The following is a 25,214-nucleotide window of genomic DNA, read 5'->3' as shown; positions in this document are numbered from 1 at the left end:
AGCAGGCTTTTGGTCTTTCCATCCTTAGCCAAATTGCCCCTGTTAAAACCAAGAAAGAAAAATGAAATAAACCCTCTTTGTTCAGTGATCACACTCAAGCCCTCAAAAAAACTTTGTTGAGAGTTTGAATGTCAGTGGAGGGCCAACAGTTCTTAACACACATGGTCCTCAAGAATCAGATATTAATTTATCAGAAAGCAGTTAAGGATGCAGGATTAGTTTACTTCTTACAAATGATATCCGATAACAGCTATAATCCTACAATACTGTTTAAAGGAATTAATACTGGTTTGAATGGATCTCCGTAATCTTTTCAAGAATCTGATACTGGAACATTCCTAATTCATTTTATGAATATCAGAACTGAAATCCTGCCATAGTCTTGCAGAATTTCAGTTCCCTGTATTAAATTTAGCATCTTTTTCAGAGTTTCATCAGTTTCCCATCCCAGAACTAAATTCTCACTTGTGAACCTCCTCATCCTGCATTTCAGGTATTGATCCCACCGAGCTGTTTAAGGTAGTATTCCCCACAGGCAGCCCCGTTATCTTAAAAAAACAAAAAACAAAAACAGTGTCTTTTTTGGTGTGTTGTATTTGCACCAAATGTGTGCATAGAGTACAACGTTCCTTCTTTACAGAGTTAAAAAAAGAATAATAATTCCATGAGCGCTCCTGCTGATAAGAGGACACAGGGTCCGGTTGAACGGTCTTGTTTGTTTAGAAAGGTTCCTAACCGAGTCGAATGACCCAGAGGTTTCTAAGTAGCAGCCATAAGAGCTGGTTGAATTCTCTAAGTACTAAGGAAAGGAGCTTTGGGGCTTTCTTTATCCTTTTTACATAAAAAAGTCAACCATCCATTGTGAAAAAAGAAGATACTTCCTGCAGTTCCTTGCGGCCGCAACTTTCAAAGCGACGCTTGGTTGTATTAATCTATTCATACTAACTGTGACTTTGTGTGGATGACTCCGAGGACAGGATTTTGAGAGTGAGCAGCCTTTGAAAGCAAAAGTTTTCACTGTTGTGGCTTTTTCTTTGCATTCATGGACCCACTTCACAGCTAAGTGTAAGTGTGGTTGGATTGCAGCACGGTCGTCTTTTCCTAAAGCCTTAAAAAGTTCACCTACCTTCTTTATGCAACCTCATGATGTTTTCCAACAAGGTCCTGAAAAGGGCTTTTTTTTGTAGTTGATCACACCCTCAGACTCTCCATGATCTCTGTGATAACAGGCATGAGCGCCAGCCTGGACCAACTGATGCATCACTGTGTTGTGTCTCACTAGTCACTGTATTATTGCTGCCTTGACATATATGACTCATAGGTGACCAACAAGCATGACTGTAAAAGAATGACAGATAAAGCAGTGGTTTTTGACAGGGAGTGTCATTACAAAACGCTGCAATGCCCTTTGGTGCAAACAATCTCACTACATCTAATCATGTTTATTTTCCGAAGTGTGAATATCCATCGCTTAAACCAGCCATAGATATCATAGATATAGTAAGAATGCATCAAAATCGGCAAGTGAAATAGGCTGAAGTATTGACAAACTCAACCAGAGAGACACACCCTCAATTTGTTGTGCCCTTCAGCTCCACAGTGCTCTGTGCATCTTTCAAATGATTATTGTGGTTTCACTGCTCCCAGCAACCTCACTTTGAGCTGCAGCAGGTTTTCATCAGACCAGAAAAATCCGGCGAAAGAATCGTGAAAGGCGAGAGGTCGGGACCAAGCAGATGCAAAAAATGATGCATTAATACCTTGACGAGACAGAGTTCTTTCTCTCATTTTAGCGAGGAAACAGTTGAAAAACCTCTTCCAGTATTTAATTGAGTGGGAGCTTTTTCACAAATGAACACTTGTGAGTTACTTGTGGATGAGGTAACCTCAGGTATCACAGATAAATGTTAGGAAGAGAGAGGCAAATAATGTCTTTCTGCAATTTAGATAGTGTGAAACAAAAATACTCCAATAAACACAAACCTCTATTTGTCAGGTTACCCCTGCAATCTAATGAATTCATTAAGGGAGATAATAGATCAGTCTGTATAGATGATGAGTCAGGATAAACATACACTGAATACTAGATTAGTGCACCGCAGGCTGCATCCGTATAACTACCATTCTGCTACCGATTAGATGATTGTGAGGCGCCTCACTTTCTCTGAGAGCAGTCCTTTTATATCTACATTGTCCTGAGCTGCTCCAGGTAATTTGCCCATCTATTGTCGCCTTCCACCTCATTAAAAAACAAAATCCAGCTCTAACCAAGCGAGAACTGCTGAACGGCACCTCATTCAAGGCAGGAGACTGCCAGGGCATGACCCGTGGAGAGTGTAATGCTCTGTGGACTTCTTACATTGCGTTGCAACTGTGAGGATTGAGCTTGTAAATTGAGACTTACAGGGCAGCATGACGTTAAACTGCTTCAAGAAGTAAGCATATATTTAGGGGGAAGGTACTGGTAAGGCAGCTTGTTGTTGGATGTGTAGAGAAACATCCCAAACTGTGTTTTCTGGTCGAGTTGTTGCACGTCAGGGTGAACTAATGTGAGAGTTTGTGATTTCTGGTCTGCAGTGTGCTTGAAAATGTTGCAGAGCTTTGACAAACAGCAGTTCATCTTGCAGTATGGCTGAAATGGCATAACATATCTCACAGCTGGCAGTGCTACTAGGGGAAAAGAGGAGAAAAATGCCAGCTTCTTTGATCTTGATGAATTTGGCTTCATACACTGGACTCTGAAGAAGCTTTTTATTAAGTGTATTGCGGCTCTGTGCAAAATATACATATTTGCTCTCGGTGGAGATGCCAAGCTTTCATCCAGTAACAGCGCTGCAGTGTGGAAGAGTGATGGCTTTGTAGTTACTTATGTCATTGATCCGTAAGCTGCTCTGGCTACTTGACGTCAGTTTCACACCAAACCACCAGGAGCATTTGACGGTCTCTGTGCCCTGCAGCCTGTCCAGCAGCAGGATCAACAGGATTACAGTGATGGCAGAAATAAGGGGATGGGCCAAGAGTAGATGTCATGGAGTGCGTGTTTTCTCAGACAGCACAGACTAAACTGCTGGAAGAAATCCTAGTCTTTTGGGTGGAAATTTAGTTCAGTTTTGGCTTTGAATGAAAAGTTAAAGTGAGGTGGAGCTGGAGCCATGGCTAGTTGTGTGTTTAGTCTGGATTTTTCAGGAAATGGACATGTACCTGGGGTGTGGTCAGTCAAGGAGCTTAGTTTATATTGCCGTGGTGATTTGGCAAGCCTCCCTCTTGTACTGTCTGACAGTTTGTCTTCTTAATAGGGCTGCACGTCCATGTATTCCCTCTTCACTTTTACGGCTGGACTAATGAGAAGGCCACAGTAATTGAGAGCCACAGGAGAGATATCTAAAAGGAGTTAAGGGGCCACTAAGGGAATGTGGGGTTTTTGAAGGCGGGGATGTTGTAATGACGAGACTAGCTCTCGTCTTTTTTGCGGTTCTTTAAAGTATGCTTGTTAAAATAATCATATTCTAAAACTCACATTTTGCATCAGAGAGATGTCCCTTGGCGATAACTCCAGATTTTTTTGTTTACAAAGTTTCTTACACAAACATATCACCACCTAAAAAAAATCCCAGCATAAAGTTGGCAACACGCTCTGAGTGCATGCATGGGATTGTTTGGAAGGAAAAGTGAACCATCAGGTGAATTATAATTTTCTTTCAACTGTTGTTTTGCTTTTGTTTTTACAATAGGGGACAGCGCCAAGAAGAAAAAACAAAACAGTACAACTGACAAGATGACAGAATAGAGATGGGAATACACTTGACGAGAGTAGAAAAAATAAGAGGATTTGTGGCATTGTCTTGAGTGTGTAACCTACTTTTAACTTGGCAGCAGCACAAAAACCTATGCAGCTACTTTATCCCAATGTGTGACATCTGCAGAACATTTGTGTTTCTGTGACAGGCGTCAGTATAAAGGCTTTTATCCGAAGGCTTCATTTCACACCCTCTCTGTTTCAGAAAGCAGCGTTTACGAGGGAAGCAACGAAAACGATGGCAGCGTCTGCGGGAGCGACTCTGTCTTCTACAAGCAGAGTGAAGGTGAGAGATGTGCCGATGAACAAGCAGCACTTTGAGCTGCTGCAGATGGGTCATTTCAGCCACAATTATCATCATTATCTTTGCCACTTCAGGGTTCTTTTCTTGCCTGCTGTATATTGATTTTTCTTTTCAGCTTGTGGTCCCCTTTTCTGTTTTCTTAAAAGGGTGAGCTTTTCTGCTTTTTTCCTCGTTAATTGTTGCCTTAACTGATGGAAACCATTTTGCCAACAACATGTGTGTGGTGGAAGTACGTCAGTGCAACGCAACACTAAAATGAACAGCGCACACATGGAGCGATAGTCCCCTTTTAATTATCAAATTGCACACCTATTGAAATTCACATCCACACAGTCACACTAGATATGCATCACACCACAGATATGCCCTTTGGCAAACACACATGCACATAAAATTATAGCCTCATAATGAACACAGACATGCGAGCTAATGCCATATTCACACACGGCCTAAATTTGTTCTATAGCAGGCTTTTGTTTTTTTGTTCATCTAACTTCTTCCTTAGATGTCACTAAATTCTCCACACTGTTCTTCAAGACTAATGAAATATGCATAATCAAGAGCATAATGTTAATTCTGCCCCCAACAATTGGTGACAGGCAAATATCAAACTCTCAAAACAGTAGTACGAAAACCAATCGGCTGTATTTTCTTGCATAAAGTCCATGTTCCACTCAGACCTCCTCTCAGGTAAAGCATGTGCCATGGTTTCAACATGAGGAAATCAATAAAACAATGAGAACCAGCCGCGGCTATTCAAAGACAACACGGGAAGCCGGACAGCCTCTCCCATTCTCTGGCGAAATTGCTACATCTTCAATGTTAAATTGACAATAAAACAGTTATTCACAAAACACAAGATATGCCCAATACTGCATTTACTTTCATAACTACAACATTTTGTCCTGTAGCTTAATGAAGTGATTTGTTCTGAAATCGCCGCCGTTCACTGAGGAAATCATGTTATGAAGCCGCCACCAACAGCCAGGCTTCCGAGCCGAGGGCTGCCCGGCTTCAGGAGGGGGCGGGAGAGTCAAGTTTTTTTCTACAATTTTAGGTCATTGGTTAAATCGACAAAAACTCATCACTTCCGAGGCTGCCCGGCGTCTCTGGGGGTAGATTAGACGTGGGCGTGTCAATATGAGGGGCTGTGTCGTGATGATTGGAGTCAGTGTTTGTCCATCATGAGAGATTCTGTGGCAGCAGAATTTTTAAGCGGGGAGAAGCACGCTGGAACTTCAGTCCCAAAGCGGATTCGAAAGAGACTGGTTGGCTGTGAAAGTGCTGTCGGAGTTTCACTCATTTACCATCGTTTCCATTTCCATCCTCACACACATACACTTTTGTAAATATTACACTGTAAATAAGAAACACATCCTTGTTGTTTAGAAGTTTTGTCAATCATATTCCTGTTGTGCATTTGTTTGTCGTGTTAGCTAGCTACTTTTAGTTGTTTCTTTCCAGAATTCATGCTGCCCATTCACAAATGTTACCTTTTTTAAGAATACTTACCACCACCATCAAACTCTTAAGTATTCATTATGACAGGGAAAAATGCTCGACAGATTCTGATCCAGCCACAGATCCAGCCATTTACAGGCCTTAAGCCTGGTTTATAGTCGGTAACGCAAGACGCAACGCAAGCCCTTGCGCGGTTGCAAGCCCCCCCTTGCGTGTGTCACCTCAATTTTCTAAACTTCACGCAAGACGCAAGCGCAAGCCACTGGCTGTGGTCGAAACCGCCTACTACTTGATCAATCTGACAGTATGCAGAGCGTTTACACACAGTGCACTTCACTCCTGCCCGAGCCGAAATCAGCCGGCCTGAAAAGCTGATTTCCCTTAAGCTATAGGCTAAACTCTGTAAATATATAACTTTAGCAACATTTGAAACATTTTCAGGCGAGAAAGTAGTCGTTTAGACCCCCAAGGTGTTGAAAATCTGACAAAATACCGGCTATTTACAAGAAGAAGAAGAAGCATGAATCCAGTCGAAGAGATCTATGGAAGAGAGACTTGCTGAAGAGGTCCTGGCGGTGAATTTCCTTTCATCGTAGTAGGCTTGTCATTGAAAAAACCCGCTACTCCACCTACTGTCCTGACGCAGCACACGCAACCGCCGACAAGGCAAAATGAAGTATAAACGTCTCGATCCATTAACATACGCGCAAGACGCAAGCACAAGGGCAGTTAAAAGAAGTATAACTCAGCCTTTAGATTCGATCATACTTGATTTTGGCCTTGCTGTGTGAATTTTCAAAGTCTATTCTGTGTATTTGCTGGGCATACTTGTTATACTAGACACAGCTATGTTATAACTAATTCTTTTTAACTTTGCTATCTTCTGCTTTGGGATGGCACGAGCCACTACAACCCTGAACGCGTAATATGGGCTTCCCCTGTTTTAAAAGTCAGCAGTCGCCACTGATGAGAACATATTATCTCCTTAGCCCTTAACACTAAGCACAGATAATAATGTTAGAAGTGTTTGCTTGTCACAACTGATAAATACAAAATAAATGGGATTGGTCTGATGATGGCGTTACATGTAAAGTCAAAGGGTGAGCAAAGTTTTAACAACTCGGCCTGAGGAGGAACATCTACACCAAATATTATGACAGTTTATCCAGTGATGTTTGCAGAGTTCAACTCAAAGCTACACGTGTCATGCAGGAAAAGTCCAACGTTGCACTGCAATCCAAAAATCATACACAGAGCTGTGCTGTTAGCACCACTAAACTACATCCTGATTGTATGCAGGATCATTCTTCTCTTATGCAGTTCAGGAAGTAGTAGATTAGTGTTGGGGAGTTCAGGGAGGTCTGCCATGTGAATAATTCAGAGATATATTTGGTCCGTGTGTGTGCTAACAGGACACAGTATGGCAGAGACACTCACAGTCGCCCTGCGTGTTGCTGAGGAAGCTATAGAGGAGGCCATTACCAAGGCAGAGGAGTTCCGCGACAGTTTGGTGAGATATCAGTCTCTTTCACCTCTCTCCCCCATACATAAAAATTTCCTTTTTTCTCATAATTCTCATCTCTTTTATCCCAATTTTCCCAGTCATAGCCTCCCCTTCCTCCTCTTCTGTTGCCTCCCTCTTGGTCTCAGTATCAGCAGGATGCAGTCATGGTTTTTGGCTGAGATGTGTATACAGAACTTCTCCTGGTAGTTCAGTCGCTTTGAATACGATATATGTTTGTGTGTGTGTGTAGGAGAAGCAGAATGAGGCTCGGTATCTGCGGGACCACAAAGAGGAGCTCATAGAGGAACTCGCCACAACAATTGTACAAAAGGTAGGTTTTCTCAGAGTATGGTTTATTTTCGTGTCTTCATTCTTCTCCTTGACGAGCAAGCATTGTAATTTTCTTTTCCCATTTCTATTCATCATCTTACCATGTTACCCTATGCTTTGTACGTCGCTTTCCTCTCAGTCTCTGTCATTTTCTCTTATTTCCTCAGATCATTCAGAGGAGGAAGCGCTCAGAGATGCAGACAGAGTATGACTTTGTCTGGCCTCAGCCTCAGTCTCTGATCCAGCCCGGTGAGCTGCCCTCTCCTTCCCAGCCTCACACTTCATCACAAGACCCTCTCAAGACCTCCTACTCTCTCTGGGTGAGTCTCTTACTGTGTCTAAACTAGAACTGGATGGATGGAAGAAATTTGCAGAGCCAAAGGCATCCACGTGTGCTGCAGTTCCACCAAAACACATTTGCCCTGTTTGTGGGTGTGAATTGATTCTCAAGTAAAAGGCATGGCACTTTGATTGTGATCCAAGTGTTAAAGGAAGGATGGTTTGTTTTTTCAACCTACACATTTCTCACTCAGTTCCACTGCACTATAGAGTATAATTTTCCCTTTGTGTGTGTATTCATAGACCAACTGGTCCTGTTTGGCAGAAAATTACTAGTAATTATTAGTAATAAAGGTGACATGTTTTGATGTCCAAAAGAATAAATAAATAAACCTCATAAAAACCATTGGCTTTTATACAACGTCAAGAATCAAATTTATTTCTTAATCATTCATTCAACAAAATATCAATATGTGTGATATTCCTTCAAGTACTACCTGTACTTGGGAGCATATTTCTATTTTTAACCATTCTTTGGTGGATTTATTAATTTTATTAATAACATATTTTCAAAATAAAAAGGTAAGTTTTGGGTGTACTACATTTGTTAGACGATGATTTTATATTATGCATCATTTATAACTGAATCAATGACTTTTCCCAAATCCTGAGGTAGCGGAGCAATGCCCACCATGACATTTGTACCACCATGTTTCACACCTGGTATGAGGCTTTATTCATGAGGAGCTGTCTTTGGTTAAAGCCAAACTCTTGCCAGCACCCCAGATCTTAATTCTTCTGTCAAGATCCTATTATTCCACAAGACCTTGGCCTCGTGTGTAAACCATTTGCATGTACAAAAATGTTACGTATGACAATTTCCATGTGCGATTCGGTATGTATAAAAGTGAACGTGTTGTGAGAGTGTCCAGGCAAAGCCGAACATCCTGCAAATTCTTCTCTGGCTCCCATAAGCTGCCAGCAGTATTTTACAAAGCTCTGTCTCTTCACAGAAGCTTTCAAAGTAATGTTACTTTGCTGTGTCTATGAAAAGCCATCGTTATGCAAGCAAATACACAATCAGTCTGACAATCTGTAAGGATTAAGTTTAACATCAGAAAAACTAAACACCGAGCCCAAAACCACCCGGCGTCATCTTCTGCAAATTGCAGTTACCTTAGTGCTGAGGAGCCAATGTTCCGTCCACATCATTCATAACTTGTCTCATTGAGCACACTGAAACCTGCTGGATATAATTTCCCACAATTGACATATCTTCTCACGTTACCACAGCCACGATCGCCAGTAAAGTGGACAGCTTTCTTCGTTCATGTGACTTGGACATATTATATTAGGGACCGTCACTGAGGTGCAGAGGTCCATCTGTACAAAGAAGACAACCCCCTAACAAACACAGATCTTTTGGATGTGATACCGGGGGTTTTCAAAGTCAGCATCAGGACCCATCAGCTGTCACAGTGAGGCTGGATGCACTCTGATGGTTCTCCTACCCTCTTATTCTCAGAATCTGGCTGACTCAGATGGACTTGTGACATCTTCCTGGTACCAGACTCCCTAGTTTATACTTCATAATCTATTGCCATTGCATTGTGTAACTGTGTCTAGCCTGCTTACTGTGTGTGAACTATATTCTTACAGTAAAACAGCAGCTCGCCCCTCTTCGTACCATCAGCCTCTGCTTTTCTGTGCGTCAGAACCCTTTTTCTTTTTCTTTTTTTTTTTAAATCAAACCGGCTCTCTCTGAGACAGCAGCATTAACCGTGACGATGACACTCTGACACTTCAGTATTTTCCATTTCTTACTGATCCAGAGGATAAGCAACCAAATATGTATTATGTAAACCTCTTCTTGTTCTTTTGCAGCAGGATTTACTGTTGCTGATTGAACAATCTGTGACAGGGGAGGAGGAGTCATTTTTGGGAGGAGACAAAGTTGGGTTACAGGCACCTGCATGTGCTCTTAATTTCACGTTTGTTAGGATTTCAAAAGGAAAGGTGCACAGGATCAGCATTATGGATGGGTTTTATGAATATGGGTATTTCTATATCAAGGCCGTTTCTCTACGCGAAAGCCATGTAGTCTTCTGTGCATGAGTCCTCTGGTCTTTGTTAATATGATCGTTAACAAACTGTAGTTTTGCCATAACATTACATTACATTGCAAAGGCTTCTTCCTGACACGCCCTCCACCCACATCTATAGGTAGATACTATAGGTGCTCTGTGAGTTTCGTCTATGCTTTGCAACTTTTCTTTGAATAAGGGGTAAAACACAGCAGTGAGACCCACAGGTGTATGCTAACAGCTTTGTTTCAGTAGGATACTGAAGATTTTCTCCCTTAGCAAATAAAAGCAAAGCAGACAAGGTATTGGAAATCTCAGCTGAACCAAGTATGAATCAGTTTTATGTCATGTCTTAAAGTGAGTCCAAAGAAAATCCTAAACAGTTTATCTTGCATAGTTCCTGTATATATTCCAAATCTATGCATAGTATAGTAACAATATACCAGTTAGGTATACACTGAGATATATAAAGTGTGTGCACAAACCCTGACTTGCAGTACACACACCTGTCAATATTCCACACTACTAGTCAGCAGGGACTCATTTAGATTTGTCATTGTTGTGTGTTTATGAGGAGAGCATCAAAGCTGCGCTCCCCCGGTCTCTCTTCTGTTTTCTTGCCGTTACACTCGTGGAAGATCAAAGTCCTGTGAAATACGCAAGGATCCTCTGAGCTTGCTCAGCCCGCCTATTTTTCAGTTTCCTGCAAACACACTCAATGAGACACAACGCATGCAAATGTGCCTCAACGGCTGTGCTGTAGCCCTGTACCAGAGACTCGGTATCGTATCAAATCCATTTTAGTGACGGATGTTTCTTTTCTTGAAATCTTATGTTCTTTATGCATCTCAGAGGACTCATGCCAAATTCTCCCAATAAACAACACAAGAAGCTACAATAAATCCTTCAAAAACCTCTTCAGACTGAATAACAACAAAATTACACTAACTCTGAGCATACTATGACTTCTCGTGGATGTGAAATCAAGAGTTGTGAACCAAATATGTATTAGGTGGAATGAACTAGAATGAGATATATATTATACTATAATCTCAATTCATTACACATGTGAATGAGACATGTGTTCACAGGACAAGTCCTTAAAGCTATTTAGTTGTTATGTAGCTCCATCTGCTGATGGAAATATTGAAACACACCCAGTGTGCTTTGGACTTTCCCCCCATACATACAAAAGGTAGCCAGAATGACCAGTGCCATGAAATGGGAATTAATTGTGAGTTTTTTCTAGCCAGATGCAACAAACTTTGAAAACATAGCTCATTAGTTTTAAAACTGTAAACATCTTGGCTTAAATATATAATAATAAAAAAAACAATAATTCTCTGTCTGACCTCTACTGTTGTGTTTATGTCTGTAGAATTCTGTCCCTCTGTGTCTCGTTTTGCTCATATTTGTGTGTCTCCGCGTGTGTTTCCGTGTGTGATCGCAGCGGTCACGGTCAGCGTTCTCCCTCACCAGCGACGACTCCCCAGAGAAGGGCCCAGAGGAGGGTGCGGGAGCGGGCGGCGGTGGCTTGCAGGAGTACGCTTCTCTAAAAAGGGAGGCCAAAGCTGCGTCTATACCCACCTGGAAAAGTATGGATCGCCTGGACAACTCGAGTAAATATCCCACTCATAGACTATTGCCTAAGAATTGTTCCCTGATATTAGTCAAGTCAAGTCACCTTTATTTATATCACACATTTAAAGCAGTAGCAGTTGTCCCACAGTGCTTTCCATTCGCAGCAAATAAAATAGAAAATTAGAGATATAAAAACAATATGAATAGAATTAGAGAATTAATATGAAAATCATGACCCAATAGAATAAGAACACAAGCAGTACCAATACCAATCAGCAAAATCGTTAAAACAAATTACTCAGTCATACCATATACCATATACCACATAGGATTTCACAAATACATGTGGACAAGAACTAATATAAGTCTGTATTTCTAAACTTTCTGCTACTGGTGGTAATGTTCCTCCAGGTGCATCCTCAGTGCTTCAGAGCCCAGACGGGAACTGGATCGCTCTGCACAGCTCTCAGCTGTCTCGGCCCAGCCTGCTCACCAAGAGGAAGAGCCTTGTGTTCAGTGTTCTCGAAAAGGAGTCCAATGTCGTCTCCGCTTATGACGAGATGGGATCTCAGTCCGAGGAGGAGGATGAAGGTGGATGGGGCACGGCGCTGAGGCAGTTCCGGCGCAAGCTGTCAGACGAGACTTACTACACAGACTCGCAGCACGACCCTGAGTGGACTTACACCCAGCACCTTCCCGTTACCTCACCGTCCTCCGGCCAGTACACCAATACAGAGACTCTCAACTCAGACTCTGAGGCCTCGTCGGTGTTGTCTGCATGTCCTCGTAAACCACATCACAACTTGTTGAGGAAGAGAGGGCCGCCGGATACATATCTGCACCCTCATCAGCAGCCTCTGTACCACCAACACCTCCAACAGAACTTTGCTCCATACCCAGCTCAATCCGAGGCACTGGACGTAAACTTTAACCCCAAGGTGATATGTCTTTAGAATTTAAAAGTGGATTATTCTGTACTTTTATAAATGACCTTATCACATGGATTTGTTCAGGAATTGGCACTCATTGTGGGTCTGAAGCTGGCTGGACAGGAAAGAATATATTGTATGTACGAGTAATAGAAAATTGTAGAAGTTATTGTAGGACACAAGTCAAGTGTAAAAGTATTCACATCTTGTACTACTAACAAAACACACTAATTCAACAACATATGATTAAGACATTTCACTACGCAAAAAAGCTTGTGAAAAAGTTATGCTTAAGTAAAACTGTCAGCCAAGTATACTTACAGTTATCAATGTAAAAGTACTTGTTCTCGAAAAATAGGCCCTGGGACTGATTTTATATAAGACATTATAAAATTGTAATGCCTCAGCGGGAAGATTTCTAACTGCTTCATGTAAGGCTAGTTTTAGCCACTTTATTTACAAACTGGAAGTTTAGTCCACTGATTCCCAGCCCTGTGCCAGAGAATCCTTCCAAAGGCTCACAAATTAAAAGTGGAGGAGCGTGAAAGGATTAATGGAGAACCAAATAAGAAAAGACTTATTCTTTCCAATTAACGGTTTTCGTGTCAACTTTCTGAAAATTATACAGCTATCCAACATTTCCCTGTGTAGCAAAGTACAAAGTATTATGAATGCCTACTTGTGCTCTGTCACTTCCCACCGTTGTCTCCAGGTGATGGGAGACAGCAGTGAGGCGGAGGAGAGGCGGTGTGATCCTATCCGAAGATCAAGGCGACGCAGGAAAAGCAAAAGGGAGTCATCAACAGAGCAGAGCAGGCCTGGAGGCCAGAGTCATGCACAGTCCATCTACCCTTTAGTGCAGGTAGAAAATACTGACTTTTAAGCCAATTTTTTGAGTTGTATTCTTAATCATAGCTTGCATGAAAATCCTGCTTCTCTTCACCTCCTTAGAAGACCTGCTGTTTTAAAAATGAGTGCATAATTGATTCTTTGTCTGGTGTGTTTCTATAACTCGAATCTCTTGTATGTATCTTCCTGTAACTATTCAAGGAAAACAGTGGTCTTCTACTCAACGCCCTGCTGAAGAGGGGATTAAGTGAGGAGCAGACAGCATCTGACAGCACGCCAGTTGCTGCAGCTGAGCCAGACGCCCTCAAATTAGATGCCATGATATCCGAACTAGAAGGCTTGGATAAGATGGCTCCAACTTCTCCGGCCCCGAAACCTCCACAGCCCCGCTCTTTGGTTCCTGGGCTACAGCTCTCCTCCTGCAGCCTGGGGCCTGGACCAGGCTCTAGAGACCTTCTGGAGGAGGAGCTACGATCCAGAGTCAGTCAGCTGGTCAACAGCAAAGACACCAGCTCCTCTGACGAGGAGTGCACAACGTTTCCTGTGGACAAACAGACGGATAACAAAGAAAGTGAAAGACAGAAAGAAAGGTCAAGGTCAAAAGACCCAGAGAGACAAAGGCAGCTGGCAAGTGACAAGAGGGAGAAAGAAAGTGAAGCAGCTGAACAAGTGAATGGACAAGAGATGAAACAGGATGTGAGAGTGGTAAAGAGTGCCTCAGTGCGTGAGGAAGGAAGAGTTTGGGAGAGTAGGTTAGAGAAAGGAGGAAAGAATTTGGAGGAGAAAATAGGTGAACAGGACCAAAATAGAGGAGATAAAAGAGAGTTCAACAGACAAAGTAAGAGGCAACACAAAAGAGATGTGGAGAAAGAGGCAGGACACAAAGGTGGAGCCAAGAAGAGTGGATCAAGCGCAAGTTCACCTGCTGTTACACCTTCTTCCCAGGAGGGGGGGCTGGCAAACAATCAGGTGAGGCTATGTGAAGAAAACCATTAGGTTTGATTTCCCTCCGTCAAACATTCTCTGCTTTTCTGTCAGTATGCCAGCTTTTTGTTAAACCTTTTCTTTTCTTTCTCATTGTACCCTTGAAAACGTTTTCCCATATCACACATATTTATGTGACTCTGCTGTCTTTCTCTGTCCTCCTTCCTGTGCTTTCTCTGTTTTTGCGGTGTTTCCCTTGGTTGTGCTATATGTTTCCTTGTGTATGTGTTCGTCAGGTGGGGCAAAATGACTTGGAACAACAGCAGAGGCTTCAGTCGCTCTCCTCTGTCTTACAGCAGGTGAGATAATACAGCAAAGAGAGAGCAAAAGCATCCCTCTATATCTTGCAGGAAGCCATGTTTTTGGATACAAAATCAATGAAACTGAGTCCTATGAAGCTTAGCTTTAAAGAAAAGGATTGGATGTGATACCAACATTGGGATTAACTTTTAATTATGAGGGCTGAATAAAAAGAGAACAAATAAAGATAAAAAAAATAATAAAAGTAACTAATATCAAAATTTGACATCAACTACACCATTCATGAGTTCTGTAGAAGAAGCATCACCTCAAAGACAGAGTTCCTACTGATTTTAGAGTGGGACAAGTGTGGATCGAGCTCTTGATTTCTGGGCTGTATTGGGGCGAACAGACCAGGTGGATTCTGCCTGTTCCATGTCTGCAGCAAACCTTTTCCACCACGCTGCTCACTTGCAAGATGAGATGGGCCTCTTTGCTTCTGGTTTCAGCTCCAGGTTGATGATGATTCTTTCTTTCGTTCTTCATGAGATAGCTCCACCTTGGGCCATGGTCACCTGACACAAAAGCAAACTAACTTGAGCCCCTGGGGTCATGAGCAGATATCAGACTTAGATCAATTGAAAAAGGCCACCCTGGAAAGGTTGATTGATTAAATAATAAGCAGTTGTTACTTATACTGGAGACTGTGAAGACGATGGCAACAAGTTAAAGTGGACACAGCAAAACTGAAAGGCAGCAGACTCATGTGAGTCCAGGCCAAAGATGATACGCTGGTCTGGACGTTGAGACTGCAAGACCGCAGGACAAAAAGAAATGACAGCTGAGAGGCTCCAGGTGCACCTTGGTATTTCAGATAACAGGCAGGTAGCACAGCCTATCAGCAATAACCCCTCATACCAACCATCAAGCACGGCCTTAAAGGGGTGAAGATTTGTGCTTGTTTTGCAGCCACAGGACACTTTCCAATCACTGAGTCTACCATGAACTTCTCTGTTTATCAAAGTATTCTAGAGTCAAATGTGATCTGCCTGTCAGCTTGGCTGAGATTGGCTCATGCAACAGGACAAGCACAGTAGAAAATTCACAACAGAATGACTGAAAATGAACCAAGGTGTTCCAGTGGTCCAGTCCAGACCTCAAACTGGTCTTAAGAGAGATGTGCATAACTGATTGATAAATAATCTTTGACACTGTCAAATGTATTGCGTTGTATATCTGAGGTTGTACAGTATTAGGCTAATTTCAAAATCTGGCAGGCATCAGATTTTTGTTATTATTAAGTACTACATACAAACCTTTGAACGAGGATAAACTTTGTTTTTTTTTCACACAACCATTAGCTGGCCAAAACAACTAAAAACAAGAGAAAATAGCTTAGAATGATATCATTAAAACCAAAATGACTGAAAGCAGTATTCATCAGCTCTATAAACATGTTATCTTCCAGTATGCAAATGGTAATGTGGTTTAATTCTCTGTACTCTACAAAAGCATTTGTATTCTTAGAAATAGATTTATAGTAGGCCAACATACTGAGCACTCACACTACATCTTCTCGAATTAGAACCATTAAATAATGTCAAATTTCATAGAAGTACTAACCATGTTTACTTGTGTTAAAAACAATGCTCCAGTGCTGATATTTCCCTGTTTTAAATCCCCTCTGACTTTGCAAAATGTACACACAAAATTCAGGCGCTGGCACACACACACATATGAGGACTGAAAATCGATGTTGGTCACTGGGCAAATGCATTATGAGGCTCTTGTGAGTCATGCTCATCTTTCAATGTGAATGACACGTGTACTCGTGTGATCTATTTCTGTTGGCTTTCACAGCTCCCTTTACAACACCCCCCCAAAAAAAAAAATCATGGCAGCAACAGTGATATTTATGTTTTTTTAAGTCCGTATTTTGTGACTACACCAAATTTACACTGTTTTGAAGGACAGCTGTAGAATTTTGCCTTTATTGAAATAACTGAAATGAAGAAAGGGAATCCACTACGCAGTCTAATTTACTGCTGGTGTAATTATCCACAAGATTTTTAGTTTGCATCATGTTTAGCAGCGATATGACAAACAACATGTTGACTGAAGCTTTTTAGAAAATAAGAATTTGGTGAGACAAAACCGACATGTATAGATCAGGTTGAAGGATAAGATATACATTTTTTTTACATAAAAGAAATGTAATATATATTTGTTATTGGTAGAGCTTGCAGCCATGTTAGTAAAAAGAAAAAATTAGGACCAGAAAGAAACTAATCTACGGTGGCCCCAAGGTTCAAAACACAGAAAATACTACTAAAACACAGAAAGCATAATGAGTAGGGATGGGAATCGAAAACCGGTTCTTGTTGAGAACCGGTTCCCAGTGTTTCAATTCCTTGGAATCGTTTGGCGATTTTGCAAACGATTCCCTTATCAATTCCAATGGGCGCGAATGATGTCACCACGCAACGTTGCGTGGCGAGTCCAGTGCAGCCAGCAGTCAACAGTAAACATGGTGCCCAAGCGGTACAAACGCTCGAAAGTTTGATTACACATCCCTAAAAAAGAGGACAACAGGGCAACTTGCAAAGTGAATATTTCACCAAAGGGAGGGAATACTACCAACATGCAATAACTATGAATGAATGTCGCGTTTTCGATCTGCTCCGGACTAACGTTGGTGAATCTGAACCCAGCAACGTTAGCAACGTTAGCATGTCCTCGGCTAACACTGCAGGTAACTAACTAACAAACACTGCCTATCATGTTAGCGCCATTTGCCTCATTGTCAAACCTGCTGTTAGTAATGGTTAAGGGTAAATTAATGCCTTCTCAGGCATTACATTTAGATGAAATCATGAGAGACGGAGCCTGACTAGCTCAGAGTCAGAGGCTGGTGGTAGTACCCCCAGTTCACGTCTACCTCCAGCTTCTCCTTTCACCAGAGCAGGGAAGAGTTAAATTACCCAGGCCATGATAGACCAATGTGGACCTCACCATTGTTGGGTTTGTAAGGTCATGACTCGTGTTACTTCTAAACTAAACAAAGTTAATGCTAATCGACCGGTTTGTTGTCCTTTTTCTCCAAATTAGAATCGATAAGGGAACCGATAAAGAACCGAATCGTTAAACAGAATCGAAAATGGAATTGGAATCGTAAAAATCTTATCAATTCCCATCCCTAATATTGAGTGTTTCATCATTAAATGAATGATACATTTATTGATAAAACAGTACAAGTACAATTATGCAGTGCCATTGTTTTTCTGATATTTTCTGTACTTATATTATAATCCTGATTAACATGGAAACAAACAAGTTTTCTATATATTCACCGTCTTTTTACGTTGATGGCAGTGAGACTTTTACATTTGTCACTCTGTTTGATCCACACGGATGGCGTGGTTCTTTGGAGTGGATGAGGACACCTCTACTAATCCACTGACCAGCGCAAATCAATACCTCAGAGTGTACATCTCAGTCTTTTTAAGATCATCACAGTGTTTTTAAGATCACTGAGTCGTACATTTTTAAAAAAGACCCCCCCCCCTCCATTTTTACACATCCATACCTGCCTCTTCTGACACCAGCTGAGGCTCGGCCTTTCATGCTGTCACGCTGCCTGAGAGGAGGATCGATGTGTCACTGATGCCACTGATCAAAGCTTCATCCAGTGATTCATTCATTATTGAATCAAATCTGTCTCCCTTCCCTTCCTTGCCTTTTCTTGTTCTGTGTTTTCATCTCTTCAGGTGAATAAAATAGGAGCTTTTTTTTTTACCAGACATCTTAGCCATTGAATCGTTGCTGGAGACAGTTTGCATTTGGAAATTAGCTTTAATTTGTATAAAAGTTGCTCCAGTTAATCAATATACTGATTGGCAGAGAAGGTCTAGCATACCTCACCTACTTTTTTTTTTTTTCCATGTAGCTGACATGAGAATTTCATATAGTTTCAAAGGTTTACGGTCAATTGATTTGTTCATTCATTCCTGATTCAATCCATGCATTAGTTATTTTCAGAGTCATGCAGTTATTCTATGTGCAGAATAGGGTTTAGCAACAGATGGGTAAGTTTAGCTATGTCATGTGCCTGAATGTAACCCCATACCATCATGAATGCTGGCTTTGAATTGTCAGCAGTTGGTCTTCAGCCCTCAGAATCTGGCATCCATGAATTCCAAAAAGGAAATTTCAAAATTTGATATGTCAAATGGGTACCGGACAGTTTACCACTTTTCCTCTTTCCGTTTTAAATGAGCTTGTGCCCTTGATTATGCATGTGCACTGTAGGTTGTGTCGTAGAGTTGCACACAGAATCTAATCAGTGTTTAACCCATTCAGACCAAAGGTATACTTGGCTTTTTAATCCATTTTTTAAAGCATTCTAAAGCCAGAGCAGTTTGAATATACTCTCTTAAACTGAGGGTGTTCTGGCAAACCTCACACAATTGTCACTGCTGAAAAAACTGAAAATGTTTGATTAAAAAAAACATGTTAAACGTTCAGCTTTTACTACAGATTTTTTTGTTTTTGCCCTTACATTTATTAGATATTTAAAAAGTCGTTGTTTGTGTGTTTTGAAGATGCCATGAGTGCTGCGTCAGGCTCCCAAACGCCACTCTGAAAAGGAAAAGTCTGAAAAGGACATACACGCAGATATTGCATCCAGTCTGAATGGGTTCATGCAGTGCAACATGAGGGTCTGAAGGTCACGTATTGGATTTCAGTCTTGTTTTCAGTCTGTCTCAGAGTTCTCTGAATCTGTTAATGATATTGTGTACTCCTTTATTTGCACCCAGTCATGTTACTGAACTATTGCTCATTAACCTATACTTACAGCACTTGTGAGATGTTGCACATTTTGTTTCCAGTCTTTTTTGCCTTTGTGCCAACTTTTAAAAAACATTTTTGCGGGTGTCAAAATCAAAATGATCACATATCAAAACAACATTTTTAAAAAATATTGATTTGTTTTCACAGATGTGCACGTCATTGCCTTTTCTTTGTATCTAAATTTGACTCTGTGTTCCTGCTCTTTTGGAAATGGGGTTGTAATTAGTGACTGAATCACAGATTGCTGCAACCCACGTTTTAAAATAGGCTGCACATTAATAAGAGATACTTATGATGTCTTTTGACTGTTGAAAGCATGAGACGCAGCATCAGTTCAGCACCACTCTTGTTTTGACTTTTTTTGTTTGTGTTTCTCACCCCTCATCGTGTCAGCTCTCTCATCCTTGTTCTGCGCGCTCTGATTACTTTTCCAGGTTAAACATATGTGGCTTTCGGGAGATGCTATTAGTCATATGACAAACAAATGTACGTGTCACCTGCAAAATGTCTTTTCCAGGACACTGCAGACTATGAACATTGAGGTCATGATGCTTATAAACACTGAAAGCAGCATTATCTTTGCTCTCTTTCACTTTGGATTGTGAAAGTATTTCCCACCCCAGTGATTGTGCAATGTCCCAAAATTGGATGTTGTTGTGATTGCATTTCCTAACATCTTTGGCTTACTGACTGAAAAACTTTCTTATTATCATTTTATGTCCTTATGCCAAATGAAGCCTTTGTTTTGTCCTTAACGTGTAGCTTTTAGATTTGAAATAAATGCCTCCTATTTTTGCTGTGCCTGCTCATGAAGCCTTCTGCTCATAATGTTAATAATAAAATGTTTTTGAATTCATCTCTGGCCCTAACTTTTTTTGAACATGTCACTTTAAATCAAAAAGTCATTTTTCAATTTTTTGTTTGTCTGTTTAATGCTGCTTATTAAGCGTATATGTGTATGTGTGTTCCTCAAATGAATCAGAAATATTCAGCAGCCTCGCTCTGCAGCATCACCACAGAGGTGCTTAAGGTCCTGAATGCAACAGAGGAGCTGATCGGAGAGGCGGCAGGTGACAGCTACACTCCTTCTGAGTCCATGAGCGCCTCTCCTATATCCAGCAGTTCTGAGACCCGGAGGCTGGACCAGAGGCTGACCAAGATGGAGGAGAATGTAAGCGAAAGAGCACCTCAGCCCAATAGTTTCCCCTCATGGATATCAGTGTTAATGGGATATAACTGTTTGTCTCCTCTTGTCTGTACAGGTGTACCTGGCTGCTGGTGCTGTGTATGGCCTCGAGGGGGCACTGGGGGAGCTGGAGCAGTGCGCCCGCAGTATTAGCAGTGGGACCACAGACACAGAGATGGCCTTCCTGGAGGACCAAGTGGCTACAGCAGCAGCTCAGGTCCAGCAGTCTGAACTACAGGTACTGGACGAGATTGTTGATTATTTGAGCGAGTTGTTTTCTGTATTCTAACCAAACTAAACCTAAATAAGAAGTACAGCATACATTTTCTTTTCTAAATTCTCTTTGTGCATGAAGATATCAAACATTGAGGCGAGGATATCAGCTCTGAAAACAGCTGGGTTAAATGTGACTGTCTGCAATCGCTTCTCCAAGGTCAATCCAAATGTCAAGGTAGTTCACTCACCCTCAGGCTCTCGTATACCAGGCACATTCAGCCTTACATTCATTATACCTGTAAAAATACCTGTATTGTCTGTGCTGTCGTACAGTACAGGCTTGATACATAGCTGCAGTTAACAGTTAGACATCTGTGGTTTGTTTAATGGTGTGTGTTAGGTGTATAATCATTACACTCTCATCGCAGCCTGAAACCCTGGACTCATCACGCCATCAGAGGAGGAAACTTCCAGCGCCTCCACTGAAAGGTATTAAATGGGTTATTTTCCCTCAATTTGGAGAAAACTGCGAGTGCATTCAAAGAAAACTTTGGCTGCAGAAAGAGATAAACATATATTTCTGACAATCCTATGAATTTTTTGTTTGACTCAGCTGTGGTTGACTACACAATACAATATATGCAAGGTATGGACTCTATAAGCAGTGATATTCTACCCACATAGTATTCATCGGTAGAATCTGCTCAATGCTGATTAAATCAAACAGCCGCGTGTACACAAGCAATTTTTGTGCATCTGTGTTTGTTTCAGTGAGTTGGAGACAGCTAGAGATGGAGAGAAAGAGAGATGGAGTCAAGAGAACATTTGAAATTTACCTTTAGTAAAAATCATAGATTTTGCACTTTGTCCAAGATGAAGAGAGAGGCGGCTGAATGGATGTAAAAGTGAATACATCACCTAAAAAAGGACCCAGTGACTGAAAAGCACCATTAGATGTAATGCAGCCAAAGGGAAACACATGTTGCACACGAGGCTAAGCTGCTTTATTAACCAACAAGACGTTGTCTCCTTTTCATGATAGTAAAAGGTTTTTTTTCTGTTAGAGCTTTCTTTATATTCCTTTTTTTGTCTAGTTTTTTCTTCACTAGTATCCATACAATAGCTCTGAGTCACAGAGGCTTTGTCAACATGGCTTCAAAGAAGAGCAGCAGATCATATTCATTCATTCCAGCTTAGAGCATCCTTTCTATCCATCCACCATACATACAGACTCATACATAACCCAGACTCTTTTTTGTCTTTTTTATATTTCAGAAAAAATGGAGTCAGAGCAGCAGGTGAAAGTACTTCGGCCATAGTGGCAGGCAACAGCACAACAAGTCCCTCAGGGCTACTTCAGAGCCCCGGGGACAGGGGCCCTTCACATCCAGTGCCTTGACCCAGCATCTGCCTCCAGCTCTTGGCCAAGTAGGGGCCAACACCTACCCCATCCAGCACTCATCCCTCAGCTAACCACAAGAGTCATGCCTCACAGAAAACATGACAGGCTCTTTCCCCTTTTCCCCATTAATCAACAGTTTCCTCCTCCTCAACCTTGATTTGTCATTCAAGGGTGACTCAGCAGTTTGTGTTTCTGCCTTAAAAGCCGCAAGCACTCCTAATGATACATACGACTAAGAAAGAACATCTGTAGAGTCAAACAAAAATGCATTTACTTTTTTTTATCTGTTTGCAAGAGTGTTGTAATTCTAATGTTCAATGAAGCTGTGGAAAACTCGTGTGAAACTTCCTGTGATTCGATGTCCCAAAAAAGGAGGCTGTGCCGACTTTTATACTTCATCTTACTTACTATTAAGTGATATGAGAACTCTTTCATACTGCAACCCCTATTCAGTGTTTTTTTGTTGTTGTTGTTTGTTTTGTTTTTTTTCACACAAACATACGACCGCTATCAAACAGTATTCCTCGTATGGGTTTGATTGTAACACTTTTGATATTTATTTTTGTAACTGAATTTTTAAAAAATCATGTACTTACCTGAAAATTGTGTCTAGATATGCAAAATATCAGGGCCAAAACATTTCTGTCCTTTCTTGCCACTATAATGTGCCATGGCAATAGGTTAAAGGTCTACAAAGCACACTTTAGAGATATATCACTCTACAGTAGGTGCGTGGCTAAAAAAACTAATTCAAACAGCTTATTATTTTGAAGGTATAATGATTTGCTTTCCTACTGACAGCTGAAATGAGAATCCATAGCCTATAACTCATGCTAGAGTGCTAATTATGATTAAGCTAATGGACAGCAGCCAGTGAAGCTAATGAAAAGCCAATACCCAGTTAGTCTAGCTTTGCATAAGGACAGTCGAATAGAGAAGTTGGCCTAACTCTTTTGATAAACTAGGTGAAAATTAGTATAGTCTACCATACATTAGGTCCCATATTCCTTTCATTTAGCTCAGTTTGCTCAGCATCTACCTCTGAGGGGTTATACCTTGCTGCTGAACGTACTCAGCGTTTCCAGCTAGTTGCTAACTGCTAACTGCGATTGTATTTAGCAGCTATCTAGCCATTTTGAATTTTAACTCAATTTTCATATGGTTGGGGGGCTAATAGTGGAACAAGTCATGGGAACTTGTTCCCACATGGAGGAACAAGATCCCTTAAGAGTTTCTGTGTTAGACCTTTGTGTTCTTAATTTTTTTTTTTTTTTTTGACACCAAACAACAGTTATATCTAGGAAAAGACTTAAATACAGCATTTTAACACCGTATGTATTCCACATTAAGGTGGGAGTGACACATGACACCATCTGGCTCTGAAAATTATATCAGTGTTTTTTAGAGAAAACACAACACATACAGCCTTAATGTGGAAGCTGTGCTCTCTTTCTTTTAACTGAATCCAAAAAAAGACCCACATCGAGCTCAATAAAAAGCCTCCAAGGATCAATATTCAAGTTTAATCCAAAAGTTTTCTTCCTTGGTGCACAGTCATTTCTCTTTTCCCATTTTTCTTTGTTTACTTTCAACCTTTGTGGCCTTTCGTTTGAACAATTTTATGTTTTCATGTTTTCTCTTTGCTGGGTCATGTCTGAACTTTTGTGTTTCATTCAGAAAATCTTGTAAACATTTTTACATAATGAAGTCTGATGGGCTTTATGACAAATGCCATGAAACCATGATTTTGTTACAAGCAATTTATTTTTGTACTTACATAACCTTTTTATGCAATACCACTAGAATACTATTGCAAGTTAAAGGCTTTATTCTTTCCTCAAATGAACCCTCCTCAGTCAAACTTATCAGACTCTCACATGCATCACATGATGACTCAAAGTGCTTTCAGTGTAAGCCTCCATTTACCATTTGATACTGTGTCCGTAATGATGATGGTAAATGCAACGAAAACACAAGTGTCAAGAGGCATTTTTGGAGTGATTTAGATTGTACTTGTACACTCCTTAAACACTATTCCTGTCATTATCAGGTGATTTATTTATTTTTACTCTGACCACTCCCACTTCTTACTACTTTATCATAATCTGATTAGTCATCCATGTTTGTTTATGCTTCGGCTGAGCTAAGAGCAGGTTGTGATTTGCTGATGGACTGCATGAAAGGTGTGTTGATCCTCTGTATGAATGCTCTGCATCTTTTATTAATGACCTTATCATCCCAGCCTTTTGCATCTTTGGGTTTGCACACTGATCCTGTACTTTTGTCAGTCTTGTTCTACAGAGGTGTTGTTGTATAAAAGCATGTTTCTGGTTTTATTGAATTGATGTAAAGTTTCCCATGAGAAGCACATTCACAAGGGTCCAATCATCAGTGTCCTGTATTTTTCTAATGTAAAAAAAATATATAATAACAGATCAGAGTTTGTTAATATATGTATATGTGTGAAAAGATGGATATGATATAGAATAATGTGTTTACTGCCCAATCATAGTCGACAAACCTTTCAGTGTTGTGTGCAAGAGACTGTGTAAAATTATCATGACTTGTGAGGCCAAATTTACACAGGAAGTGAAACGAACTGTTGAAACCGTGCCTCAGGTACTCAGAGGTGAAGACACACAGAACCAAAAAAAAAAAAAAAAAAAAAATGCTGTTTTTGTTCCTGTTAAATCCAGTTTGAATGACTATGACAAGGTTCACTGTGCACTGCTCCACAGGCGGCCCATTCACTTATGTGCAATCGTTTGTTGCAATCCATATGACATGTTGGGGAGAATATTAACAAGCAAAAAAAATGCAGATCTCTATGTGCCACAGTACTCTGAAAAATAAAATATATTATGAGATAAATAAAATTTGCAAACTTAAAAGGAGCTTCTTGTTTTGAAGAAAACGGTGGTGTGATGGTTAGCACCATCGCCTCACAGCAAGAGGGTTCCAGGTTTGATTCCCGGCTGGGGCCTTTCTGTGTGGAGTTTGCATGTTCTCCCTGTGTATGTGTGGGTTCTCTGCGGGTACTCCGGCTTCCTCCCACCATCCAAACACATGCATGTTAGGTTAATTGGTGACTCTAAATTTTCCCCATGTGTGGGCGTGCACGGTTGTTTGTCTCTGTTTGGCCCTGTGATGGACTGGCGACCTGTCCAGGTCTCGGTGTACCCTGCCTCTCGCCCAATGACAGCTGGGATAGCTTGCGA

The 25,214-nt window shown here is 41.0% G+C and overlaps 1 protein-coding gene across 4 annotated transcripts in view; it reads left to right on the top strand.

Annotated features, from left to right (window-relative positions):
• The window catches only part of myripb (myosin VIIA and Rab interacting protein b), a 128,671-nt gene extending 103,796 nt beyond the window's left edge, over positions 1-24,875 (top strand). The window contains exons 5-18 of one of the 4 annotated variants that reach the window (XM_075452821.1): positions 4,002-4,082; positions 6,974-7,071; positions 7,316-7,396; positions 7,563-7,715; positions 11,209-11,377; positions 11,751-12,277; positions 12,981-13,130; positions 13,319-14,086; positions 14,338-14,400; positions 20,175-20,363; positions 20,455-20,616; positions 20,734-20,829; positions 21,023-21,083; positions 21,870-24,875. In XM_075452821.1, the coding sequence (XP_075308936.1) occupies positions 4,002-4,082; positions 6,974-7,071; positions 7,316-7,396; positions 7,563-7,715; positions 11,209-11,377; positions 11,751-12,277; positions 12,981-13,130; positions 13,319-14,086; positions 14,338-14,400; positions 20,175-20,363; positions 20,455-20,616; positions 20,734-20,829; positions 21,023-21,083; positions 21,870-21,913 (2,642 nt within the window). In that variant the 3' untranslated portion in view covers positions 21,914-24,875. Of the gene's footprint in view, positions 1-4,001; positions 4,083-6,973; positions 7,072-7,315; positions 7,397-7,562; positions 7,716-11,208; positions 11,378-11,750; positions 12,278-12,980; positions 13,131-13,318; positions 14,087-14,337; positions 14,401-18,942; positions 20,128-20,174; positions 20,364-20,454; positions 20,617-20,733; positions 20,830-21,022; positions 21,084-21,869 lie in introns of those variants that run through there. The other 3 variants (XM_075452822.1, XM_075452823.1, XM_075452824.1) reach the window with 3 other exon arrangements.
• Positions 24,876-25,214: the final 339 nt, after the last annotated feature.

Source organism: Odontesthes bonariensis, chromosome 20, assembly GCF_027942865.1.
Source record: "Odontesthes bonariensis isolate fOdoBon6 chromosome 20, fOdoBon6.hap1, whole genome shotgun sequence".
NCBI lineage: Eukaryota > Metazoa > Chordata > Actinopteri > Atheriniformes > Atherinopsidae > Odontesthes > Odontesthes bonariensis.
This window is presented reverse-complemented; position numbering and strand designations above follow the sequence as displayed.